The 12424-nt window shown below is 41.0% G+C and overlaps 1 protein-coding gene across 2 annotated transcripts in view; it reads right to left on the bottom strand.

Annotated features, from left to right (window-relative positions):
* VPS4B (vacuolar protein sorting 4 homolog B) overlaps positions 1–12424 on the bottom strand; it is a 904737-nt gene that overhangs the window by 280488 nt on the left and 611825 nt on the right. For both annotated transcript variants that reach the window (XM_044065255.1, XR_006364000.1), the window contains exon 9: positions 5562–5781. In XM_044065255.1, the coding sequence (XP_043921190.1) occupies positions 5562–5781 (220 nt within the window). The remainder of the gene's footprint in view (positions 1–5561; positions 5782–12424) is intronic.

Genomic DNA, 12424 nt, shown 5'->3' with positions numbered 1-12424 from the left:
AGCGACAATAGGCCTAAGTGGGGGATCCTGGACATCTTTGTGTACCTTGGGTATCCCAAATATAGAGGGTACCCTGGGGGTTTTATTCTCAAGATACGAATAAATACTACAATCAATAACTCCTTGGTCAAATAGATCTTTAATAGTCAAATCTATCTTTTTGTATGATATATTAATCTCATTGATAGAAACTGGCCTGTATCTGGATTCATTGTGTAAAATACCATTCATTTTCCCTTCGTATACTATTTTGTCCATAAGGACTATACCCCCACCCTTATCTGGTTCCATAACCCATATATTGGGATTATGACTAAGTTTAGTGAGTAAATCTAATTCAGCTGTTTCAAGGTTGGGAATGTAAGTGTAATGTATATTTACTTGTCTAATCCTCCTTTCAATTCTTGATTCCAAGTTTTTCAGCTGTGGGTGTATAGGGGCTTTAAAAATGCTAGACTTTTGGGGTGTACTACTGTTGATATTAAGAGTAGTACTCCCAAATAGATTCTCTAGATTTAATTTTCTGATGAAAATTTTTAAATCTATAATAACCCTAGTGATGTCGCTGTTTTTTTTGGGTATGTACTTGAAACCCTTAGTGAACAAATTAAAATATGTTTCAGTAATGTGGAGATCACTATAATTGTAAATGTGAAAGCCAGCTTGGCTTGTAATCACATAATCATCCCCCTGATGTTCGGTAACCATAGGAGTTTCAATGGTTACCACCTCTGATTCCTGTTTTTGTTGTAACCCACCCCCCCTGTGGGGGGGGGGGTAAGTACCCTGGTGAAAATGGTTGCAACCTTGACTGTTCCATTGGTTCCGAATCCTTTCTGAACGCCTAGGTAGAAGTTCCTTTTCTACCATTTGCTCATCCACCATTGGACCCCCACACTCCCATTTGCTCATCCACCATTGGACCCCCCCTCCCTGTTATTATTTTCTTCCTTGGAAAAGTTACCAATGTGTGACATATACTTTCCTCCCCCTTCTTGATTATATTGAAATCGCATAGGGGGGGTGCTGGATATTGCTGACCCAATTCGTATTCCTTAATATCTCGGTGTAACTTTTTATGTTTTCTTGCAATGATTTCTTCACATTTTTTATCTATATAGACCCTAATGTCATGATATTTTTTTCTTTTCCTGCTCTACAGTGAACATCAAATCATTAACAATGAAATTATTGTATTTTTCAATGTCCTCGTGGAGCTTACATATTTCTTTATCATTATTCTTAACTATGGCCTGAACTATTTCCAGGCCACAGTTATCAAAAGTTTTCACAAGGTCTTGATGAAATTCACTGCCAGCGCTGACATTGTTAGGATACTGGAAAGTCCGTAACCCTTTAGGCAATATACGTTTCTTAAGGCACTCGTTTAAATACATATTATCTAGGTGCAAACTTTTGTACCTGTACATTGCTGTCCGTAAAAGATCAACAGTCTCGGTATAGGTATAATTAGTGTCCTTTGGTGCCAGAACTCATTTGTGAATATTAAACTTTGGTTTCGCCTGTAACCACTCCTGAAAGGAAGAAGGTGGTAAATTCTCTGTAATGTTTCTCCTCATAGGTATATTTTCTGCTGCCGTGTTTGGGGAACGTAAAATATTCGGTGTTTGCTGAAAGTTATAAGAGGTGCTTGGAACGCCAATACCGGAATCTTAGGCGATACCATTGTTGTCTGAGGCAGGGGGTAGACCATGACTCTTACCAGAGTCCGATAAAGATGATATTCCTTTGCCAGTCACAAAAGACAAAGGCCCTTGGCTTAAAGGTGTTAAGAGCTCAATAAGTTGGGTGAGCTGTCCCGCTAGTTTTCGAAATTCACCCACCTCGGACCCCAAAGCATGGTATGAAAACTGTGTGGATTTGGTCTCTCCTACACGAGTCTCCATAATAACAAAGAAAACCTTTTCCTGAAAACCTAGTCCTGACTCTCCCATTGGAAATTCTCCCTTAAGGTATGCAGGGTTTCCCCAAATGACAAAATCCTCTGGGGGAGAGGCTGAAGGAATGGAATCCTCTGCATCAGAGGAGAGGGGTTGCATGTCTTCATATTCAGATGCATCAGATTCATCTGTCTCTGTTCAGACAAACTACAGGGGACAGACCTCTTTTTCTTTTAGAGGAGGTAGCGTGGCTTCCCCCACAATTAGCATGATAAGGCCTTCCACCATTTTGAGCATTTGAGACGGAGGCAAGGTAGCAGGTGCCTGAGAGTGTATCATCGGTTTCTTGGGTGTGGTTTGTACCCTTGGACTAAGAAACTCTGTAGTCTTGGAAAGAATAGTAGTCGGGAAAGAAGACATCGGCTTGTGTCGAGATTCAGTAGTGCGAAGGACTTCCTCGGAAGACGGTGCCTGCTCAGCGGCTCTGGACCTATCCAAGGTTCAGACAACTGCAGGATCCTTAGTCAAAGAAGAATTCTGCAGCATACTGGACTCCAAAAGGGTCTTGGTAGCGACCTGCGAATCAACAGAAGCGGGCATCAGGGGCTGCAAAAGCACCTCACTGAGTACTGGAAAACTGTCGACCAGCTTAACGGTTTGGACCTGTGCAGTCTGTCTCTGTCTTTATCTTTACATTTTTTCAGAGACTCTGCTGTTGGATGACTTACCGAAGTCATATCAGAGTTTGAGGACTGTAAGTGAAAATATCTGGCTACAATAAAGGCCCGACTATGGATAGTTCTGGCATTGAAAAAGGACAGAAGCGACAACAAGGGACATCATGGTCTGGGCCTAAACAAATGATGCAGTAAGAGTGGAAGTCTCGGTGTGGTATTTGTTTTCCACAGGCGAGACAATTGACTTTTTCTGACATCGGTTAATGCAAGAAAAAAGGATCCCCAACAGGGTACTTAGCTTTAGAAGACTTCAGCTTCAATTAGGTTGACGAAACTCAGGTAGTGGCCGACCGGCACTTGTGCAAACTGCTTCTGCTTCGGGCTCCATGGCAAGAAAGACTGATGTAATGGCGTCGGCTGCTTTGCTTTACACTACTGATGGCCTGACGTCAGTGTTCAAGCGACAGCAACCAACGCAGAAATACTAAGTCTCTGGTATTCTGGCCGGCCAAGGGCTACCCTCGCACGGATAACCCAAATGTGACGACTGCAACAGTGAAACACAAAGAACATCTGGTCCGGACCTGCCTAGCTTTCAGTGCCTTCTGTCTTATTACATTTGGACATGGTTACCTTTGAGGCCTCAGGTTGCATGTGGGGGACCGAAACCTCAATTTGGTTACCAGGAACTTCCTCATGTATGAATGTCCTGGGGATTCTGCCTTCCCCTTCCACAATCAAGATAGAGGTCTTGAATGATGAAGGGTCTCTGGTTGTCAAAAAGACATCAGAAGTTTCATTCTGGCAGGGCGCCAGAAACTGAAAGGGTTTCTGTAAAGTGGTTGTGCCACAGGCCTCTACCAAAATGGGTTCTGCAGTTGGGGGCTACAAAAGCACCTCACCTCCTGCAGAATCACTGGACCTTAGAAACCAGGAGTCACTGGTTATGCCTTCTATTGTATGTTTCACCCTTTTCTCCATGTGTTTTTTTATCTTTGGATGAAGGCTCCAAGAGGCCTTGGATGATGCTATGTTGGCCCCAAACCAGGTTTCTGCCCCTTTTTTTGGGGAGCAAATTCCAGTAGAGACACTTGAGAATGCTGGACAGCCGTTGGGAGTGAATTATCAGAGCTGCAGCTGGCTCATTCGGTGCCCTGTGCAGCGCCCCTCAAAGCTAAGTTGAAGGGGGAAAAGGTGTGTGTTCTCCAATCTAGGCACTTCTCTCCTCTCCTAAGGAGCAATGCCAGGTCCTAAGCTCTACAGTACACCCTTATATGCTCAGTGTGTGAACAAAAAAGATCCATTCTCCAATATGGCACTCCTTTCCTCACAAGGAGTAGCAAAAAAATTAAACGGATCCAATGACCATGGCATCTAACACCTTGCACCCATGGTGGCTACCCTCTTTTCCACACCCTAGCTGTGCTGCACTTCTGTAAATGATGCACAGTGCTGAGTGAAGCCCACTGTCTCTTTTTGCCTCAGCCCAAAGTGCACTTATTGTGGAAGTCCTTTTGTGGTATCTGTTCACAATACGCAAAACAATTATTTACTGTAGCAAATAACTATTCTGAGCTTGACTTTAAATCAGGCACTAGCTAAAGTATTAACAGATAACCATGGCAAGAATGAAATCCTCTATGGGGTACTTATCTGTCCCTGGAGGAAGGCTGACCAACAGATTATAAGCACTGCTGAGATGCTTATGACCAACACAAACTGAATGTCAAGAAAGATCTGAAGAAGGGGTCAGCCAAGCATCCTTTATATTACTGATGGCTTTATGTTGAAAGGGGGACATTGTCCAGAGCCATCGGAGAAGAAACAGTTCTGGCAAAGACTGACTAGCTGCAGGCTATCCTAAAAGTGAGAACTGCAGCAGTGAATGCTAGAATGAACATCTGCATAAAATACAAATTGGCAGCTTGACATGGTTCAATGCAGGAGGCGACTGTAACACTACAAAAGTAATTTACAGGGCAAAGTGCAATGAATGTGATATATTTTATGTGGGCAAGACTGTAAAGACACTTAAGCATATGATTTCATGTCATATGGCAGAAATCTGCTCTAGATGTAAAAACAATGCACTAGCCAAACACCTTGCTCTGCATAAAAGACACACAAGTTTTAAGTTCAAGATACTGGATTGCATAGACATGGGTGATCTTGAAGGAGACATCCTGAATATGCTGGAAAAACATCAACTAATGTGGCAATTAAAGCTAAACTCATTCAGGAACCCTGGACTAAACTATTACTGTTCACTTAAGTGCATTACAACTTAGAAAAATGCCACATTGTTTACATGATTAATTTTATTTTATTCTTGCAGTTGGTTTTAAATACTGTGGTAAATAATTTTTAATAGAAGTATGCATTTTGTTTCTATCATCACACTTTTTCTTCTTTTTTCTACTTTATTTGCAAAGATTTTTTAATAATACTAATTATACAATATTTTTTTTTGTAGATAGTTTCTTGCACACAAATTCTAGGACGACGAAAGCAATCTTTGTTAACAATAGGTTATGGAAACAGAATATGGTTTGCAAAATGGATTTTCTGCATGCAAAATGTATATGTATATATTTATATATATTTTTAGATTGCCAAAGGGTCTAAGGTTTATACATTTCCAACCGTGTAGTATATTGTCTTGGATAAAACACAGACAATCTGGTTAATAATAGGTACCACATCATTAATTTTATTTAAGGTACATAAGGGTTATATTATTACGGCAGCTACTAAGTAGGGCAGGACCAGCTTGAACGTCACACTGATGGGGGAAGGGATGCGAATGTTAACATGTATGCCAATACACTGTTTTACTGCACAATAAACCACTCCCATACCTGATATCTTAGCTTCATTAATGAAAGGTCCCTTTTATGTTAACAGTTCCTTAGGAGAAAACTAGTCTGAGAGTTCATAATTCAAGCACACAGATAATGAATAATAAGCACACAATTTCTATTACCTTTTTAAAGTGAGTAGCTGACTGAACTTTCCTGACAGGTTGCATCAATGCGTCCCTCACAATAATGCTTATATCTGCTCCAGAATACCCTTCTGTTTTTTGTCCTAGATCCCGGAAGTCTTTTTCTGTAAGGCTGTGTGGTGTTGCCCCAAGATGCAATTTAAACATCGTACTACGAGCAGCTGCCTCCGGGAGCGGTATGTAGATGCGCTTCTCAAACCTTGGTGGGGGGAAGTAATTTTAAGTAGATATGTATTTATTTCATTAAACAAATGAATACAAATCACAGTTTTTTCCACTCCTTAAAAATATCAAGTTTACAACTAACCAAAGAACACAGTTAAGTAATTCAGAAGATGAAGATCCAATAAAAAAAAAAAAAAAAATCAATAACTTCATTGAGCAAAGTTCACCTACAGCTCATCAGCTCTGTTATACCACATACAAGCAACAGTTTCACATCAACTTTGACAACAGCTAACAGAAAGAAGAGCAGTTAAATCCAAATGTTTCAATGAAATTGTATACAAATATGAAAGTACAAAGGGACATAACCATGCAAATGCAATTTATCTCAAGTTGGAAAGCACATCTTTCTAGTCCCAAAAATCTGCATTATAGACAAATGTGAAATCTGGATCATGTCTGTATGAAAGACAACACTCCTATGCATATTACTTATGCAAGAGGCACATGATTATACCTTCACCTCAAGCCCTCTATCTATCCCAAATACTCCCCTTGACTCATCATTACTCCTCAAAAAGCATGTTTGAATCTGATTTACCTATGAACAGTAGATACCCCTTTTTGAACATTCCGGCTGGTGAACAGGAAACAGGACCTGAAAGAAGCTAGGGAAGACTGTCAGCAAAGAACCAGTGTTTATAATTGGTGTACGTTTTTTCTGACAGTCTGACTTTACATTAGAAAACATGGTGCCAAGGAAAGTAGGGGAACCAGGGAGGATGGATTCTAATCACAAGTAAGAGAACAGTGATTATTTTTGAAGCAATCATGACTGACCTCGAATGTAGCTCTAGAAGATGCACTCAGATACAAAAAATAAAGGAAAACACCCATTAAAACTTAAAAATAACACAAAAGCCTAAAGCCACTTTCAGAGCTGCTGACTGCTTATATGGCTGAAGTGATCCGGAGCTGGGTCTTTAGGCACTGTGCAATTGTGGTTAAAGAAGGGCTAAGGTGGCCTGGGAAAGTTTTATGAGCCGGGCTGATTAAGTACCTGCAGGTCAGTCTTACAGTTGAAGGATAGGTTACTATCACTTTCCACACCTCCCTGTGTCTGTACTGTTTTGAAAACAAGAGCACCTTGATACTCTACTACTTTACAATACTAGAGGCTTTCTGGTATCAAGATACAGTGTGCAACCTTGAACAGAGGCCCTGCTTTTATTTGTTTTCTGCTTTCTTGCATCTTAATTTGCACCATAACCAATTAATCTGACGGAAGTAAAGACCATGTAGAAAGATTATTTTGCCTGGTGAAAGTTTCAGACAATGATCCCTGGTTGAGACTTCATATGCATTTCTCTTTCAAAATAAACAGAAAATATTTAAAATACTACTTTCATTAAAATATAAAATTAGCTACACTGTTCACCTGCTTGCTGCAGGCAAGCAAGTCTCAATATTTCAGGCAGCTTCATCACCATGCCGGCAGCACTGATGTGATAAGTGAGAAGGAATGTGTGTGCTGTATACTGCATTTCACCCACTCCACCAATGGAGAAATCAAAAACTGAAACAAAAATGTCAGATGTCGTATGCCAAGCAGCTTATCTTATTAACTGTAATGGCTCTACTACCTTTTTATTTCATAACCCCCATTTCCTCTGTGTATCTATGAAAACATGTCTCACTTCCAGTAAAACCACTACCTCCAAAGAATGCATAAAAGGATATCACAAATGTTTAACTTCTGAAATGACTGTTCCACATTCTTGCTAACATACTAAAACTAGACAGAAAATAGTTGATAATACCTTTCAGTGCAAACTGCTACACTTCAGGATACCTTGGAAGTGGCACAGTCTTACCAATTTTATTACCATGTTACACATAAGTATGCCCTTTCAAAGCATACACTAAGAAGGGACACAGACACTGGCAAGGACATAATGCTCTTCTACAAGATTTATTTTTGCTTAAATTGAATTGCTTAAGGAAGAATAAGACTGCAGAAGCAGTTAAAATGTAACAACTGAAACCATCTGTCTCTCTTTGCATGTGACCTTTAAATATACTAGCTCAGACTACAGTTTGACAAAAAAACAAAACAAAACAAAACATGCAATCTTGCTTGAAAATCCAAAGGAAGTTTCCCAGATTCACAGTAGTTTCGAGTGAGAAAAAAAGGCAAACAATTCAGTGTCGCTCAAACAAAAATTAAAAGTTATTACTCATCATAACTAGGCATTTGTGTTGTCCAATTTTATTCTTACTCAATGAATGAGTTACAGATCTGATCCTCAGATCCAACTTGGATGCATATTTTAGACTTTGGACCCAACTCTCTAGCTCCACCCTCTATCCATAATGCCGTAGTCCATTCTCAGTACCTTGGATCGAGTTTGTTGCCATAAGATCCCCATAAAACAATTAAAAAAAAAAAAAAAAAAAAAAAAAACTACAATAAGAAATCCAACGGGTTCGTCCGTAAGATTTTTGGGAGGAGGATGGATTTGGGGGCGGTGAGGAAGAATGAAAACAGACAACACAGATGCCTAGTTATGGTGAGTACATAACTTTTAAACCTGATATTGTCTTAGCTACATGAATCTTGGGCGGCCCTCATGGAAGGATATTCCAGAGAACCACTGAGCCAAAGGCAGCCCTGCTCCTGGGTATTATGTTGGACTTGTAATGAGTAACAAAGGTATGAGCATTGGACCATGTGCTTGCTGTGCAAATCTCATCAATAGAAGTTCTTATCCATTTAGCCAGTGTAACTTTAGAAACTGGACAACCCAGTCGGTTTGATGAAAAACAGAAAAAGCTGATCTAATTTTCTAGTTTGTTTCACTCTGTGTAGATAAAAACATAACTGTCTGTGCACATCCAGGAGATGTAACATGCATTCTCTTTTGTTTGCAAAATTTGGAAAGAAATCCGGTAGATGAATGGATTGGTTAATGTTAGATTCAGACGCCACTTTAGGTAAAAAAAAAAAAAAAAGGAGGATTTGTTCATAAAGTTTCCCTGTCTTTATGGAAAATTATAGGGAGTTTTGGATAAGAGAGCCTGGAGTTCAGAAATCCCTTTTTGCAGAAGTGATAGCTACTAAAAAGGCTGTTTTCCATGAAAGAAATTTTAAATATTTTTTTAATGAAGGTTCAAGGGATTTCTGAGTTAGACTATGTGGTACCACAGTCAGATCATAGGGAGGTGACGGATCCTTTATTGGAGGACTAAGAAAGAAAGTGCCTTTCAGAAAGGCTTTACATAACATGGAAGAGGCCAAAGAATATTTTTTATCTCCTGTATGAAAATTATAGATAGTTGACAGTTGTAGTTTAATCACAGAAAAACTAGCTCCTTCATTGAAAAGTGCAGCCAGAAAATAAATAGCATAGACTGGAGCTGTAAAAAGGGTCAACATTATTTCGCAATGCCCAAAGGGAAAATCTTTTCCATTTACTGTTGTATACCTTCTTGGTGGAGACTTTTTGCAAGGATAAAATAATGGTATGTACTAAGGAACACCTGGTCTGTTGGGAAATCACTGGAACTTAAGAAACCATGCGGTTAGTTTGAGGGCTTGGATATTGGGATGACTCAACCCTGAGGGGTGTGACAAAAGATTTGGTGATGGGTCCAGAATCCAGGGAGGATAGTGAAGATGAGACCAAAGGAAGGGGAACCACACCTGCTGAGGCCAGGAGGGGACAATGAGGATGACTGAGCTCTTCAACCAAATTGCTTTCTGCAGGAATTTGGGGATCAAAGGAAGTAAAGGATAAGCATAAAGGAGACTGGGTAGCCAAACATGGACTAGAGCATCTCTTGGCGACTCCTCCGGGGGGGGGGGGGGATCACAGCAAAATACCTGCTGCACTTGTTAGGGGACACAAAGAGGTCGCAGTAAGGTTGGTCCCAATGACAGAAAATTTCCTCTGCCACTGACTGCTTGAGAGACCACTTGTGAGGCATAAGAATGGACCTGCTTAATTTGTCTAATATGTTGCTTTTCCTCAGAATGCAACTAGAAGGCGGTTGGTGAACACTACACATTACCACACTCTCAGCTTTTCTACAGAGATGGTAAAACCGGGTTCCCCCCTTGAAAGTACCACACTACAGACATGTCATTGGTCTGAATCAGAATAGTCCCTAGAAGTACATCTTGGAATGCTTGCAATGCTAATAGGACTGCTCTCATTTCCAGGACTTTGATATGTAAATTGATCTGCTGGTGGGACCACTTGACTTGAGACTGTCCTTCCCAGGTAATGCTCCCCATCCCAACTGGGAGGTGTATGTAGTCACCATGACCATAGGAAGTGGTAAGACAGAGGATCATCCTAGGTAAATGTCATCAGACTGGATCCATCAATGGATGTGGTGTTTGCAAATCGGTGTAAGCTTGACTGGAAAGTACAGGAGTTGCTGAAGAATAGACCACTGAACAGCTGGAGTACATTGAAGAACAAACATATAGTATCTTACCAAAACTAGTAGTACTACTATTGCTGCCATAGACCCCAGTGCTTGAAGAATGAATCTGGCTGGAGACAGATGGAAAAGAATCTGATGAACCTGAGATCTGAGTGTGTCTACATAGGGAGTTTGTAAGGATGTAATTTGCATTACCATTTTCGGATATGCGCCAATAAACTCCAAACTCTGTAAGAGTATCAGATTTGACTTAGCGTAATTGACTGTTATTCTCAGTGGGTGACAAATACGAAGCAAACAGTCCCTGGACTGTTGAAGGAGATGCATGGAGGGGGTAGTGAAGAACAAGTTATCTAGACATGGAAACATTCTGAATCCTTTATATCTTAAGTGAGTGAGTTGTCACCACTGACATACATTTGGTGAACACCCTGAGGGATGCGGCGAGTCCAAAGGGCAGGGCTCTGAACTGGTAGTGACCGATTCCCAGCCGAAAGCATAACCGTCTTTGGGAGCTCCTTTATATTTTAATGTGATAATACACATCCGGAAGAGCTACAGAGCACATCCAATTGTCCTTGTGAAGAAAAGATAGAATGGACTGGACCATGAACATTTGGAACTTTGACTTTTTCACGTACTAATTCAGTATGCTCAGATCTAAAATAGGTCTCAGGTCCCCTGTCTTTTTAGGCACTAAAATGAAGCGCAAGTTCAGACTCCTTCTTAGTCTGGTGCAACCTCGTGGATGACTTTTGTCTAGCAACATTTGAAAATCTTGGGCTGCTGCCTTCCTCTGACTGGTTGGAACATCAGGAAGGTTTTTTTTTTTTTTTTTTTAGATTGGGGCTTGGAAAAAAGGTATATAGTAGCCTCTGGATATTATTTTTAGCACCCAGGAATCTTTTGGTATAGTAGCCCAGGTGTCTGAGTGCAAGGATAATCATCCCCCGACTGCCTCCAGAGGTGGGCAGTTGGGCAGCACTTCAGTACACTGAAAGGGTCTGTATGGAAAGGAACTGCAGAAACCCTGACTTTGCGGGCTTCCTCTGCTTCTGGGGCAATGTTTACCATTAGAACTGCCACCTTTGCCTCTGGAAGTGTTGTCCCCATGTGGATATCGGAAAGATCCCAGAGATTTGTGGAACCATGTCTTCTTACCACCTCTCTGATTTCTAGAGAAGGTTCATTGAGTGGTAGAAAACTATTCCCAGGACAGACAGGGTCTTTCCTTCTTGTTCACTGCGGGTAAAAGTTTCTTTCACAGACAGACAAAATAAAGATGTCCCATCAAAGGGAGTATTGATGAAAGACATCTTCAAAGGTTCAGAAAAGTCACATAACTGTATCTAGGCATGTCTCCTTACGTCAATGCCTGAAATGGCAACCCATGAGGTGCCTTCAGCTGCATGACAGATCAACCTCATGGACGTGTTGGAAACTGACAAAAGAATGGCCAGCTGAGATGATGAGCTTTTGAAATCCTCTGCAGACATGGACTCAGAGAATTTGATAGTTCTTTGGTCAAATCTCTCTGTAATCTTGTGAGATGTGCCAGGATGTTAAGAGACCTGAATGTCACTGAGGCAAAGACTCGCTTTCTGAATCTGCCCAGCACTCCAGGCTCTTGGTTTGGTGGGTGGACAGATGAGCTCTGTTCTGCTAGCTCTTTTTGGCCACCATCGCAGCCACCACCACAGCATCTATTAGGACTCCTCTGCTCCAGTGGGGCCTATCTTTAGAGGGAACTAGGCATTTGTCAGGCGGTCTTGGTATAGGCTCAAAGGAATCCAGCTCCTTCCATGCTCAGTGAGAAACTAAATCAATGAGCTCATCTGCTGAGAGGGGGGCACCCAAGATGCAGCTGGGCCAGAACCAAAAGCTTCCAAAAAATAATAACTCCATTGGAGAAGGATTATCAGAAGCCTAACCATCTATTTGCCTTATGATTTCTAGTATATTTCTAAAGGAGACATCATCCTGTGCTGATCTGGGGGACCCATCTTCCTTCCTCAAAATCAATATCCTCAGAGAGATTCCAACAGGAAATCTATGTACCACCTCTTGCATGTTCTCTTCCAATTGATCTTTTCTGGGTGATGTTCAGGGGAGGTATCAGAAGACAGGTGAAGTTCCTCTAAGGGAACTGACTGGAAGCTAACTTAACTGGCTGTCCCTATGGAATAGGCCTGATGGACTCAGAGCCTGGAACTGAAGAGGAAATA

This window comes from Protopterus annectens, chromosome 3.part0, assembly GCF_019279795.1.
Source record: "Protopterus annectens isolate FY-2018-M chromosome 3.part0, PAN1.0, whole genome shotgun sequence".
NCBI classification, from domain to species: Eukaryota; Metazoa; Chordata; order Ceratodontiformes; family Protopteridae; genus Protopterus; species Protopterus annectens.
The sequence above is the reverse complement of the archived record's forward strand: the minus strand, read 5'-3'. Positions and strand labels throughout refer to the sequence as shown.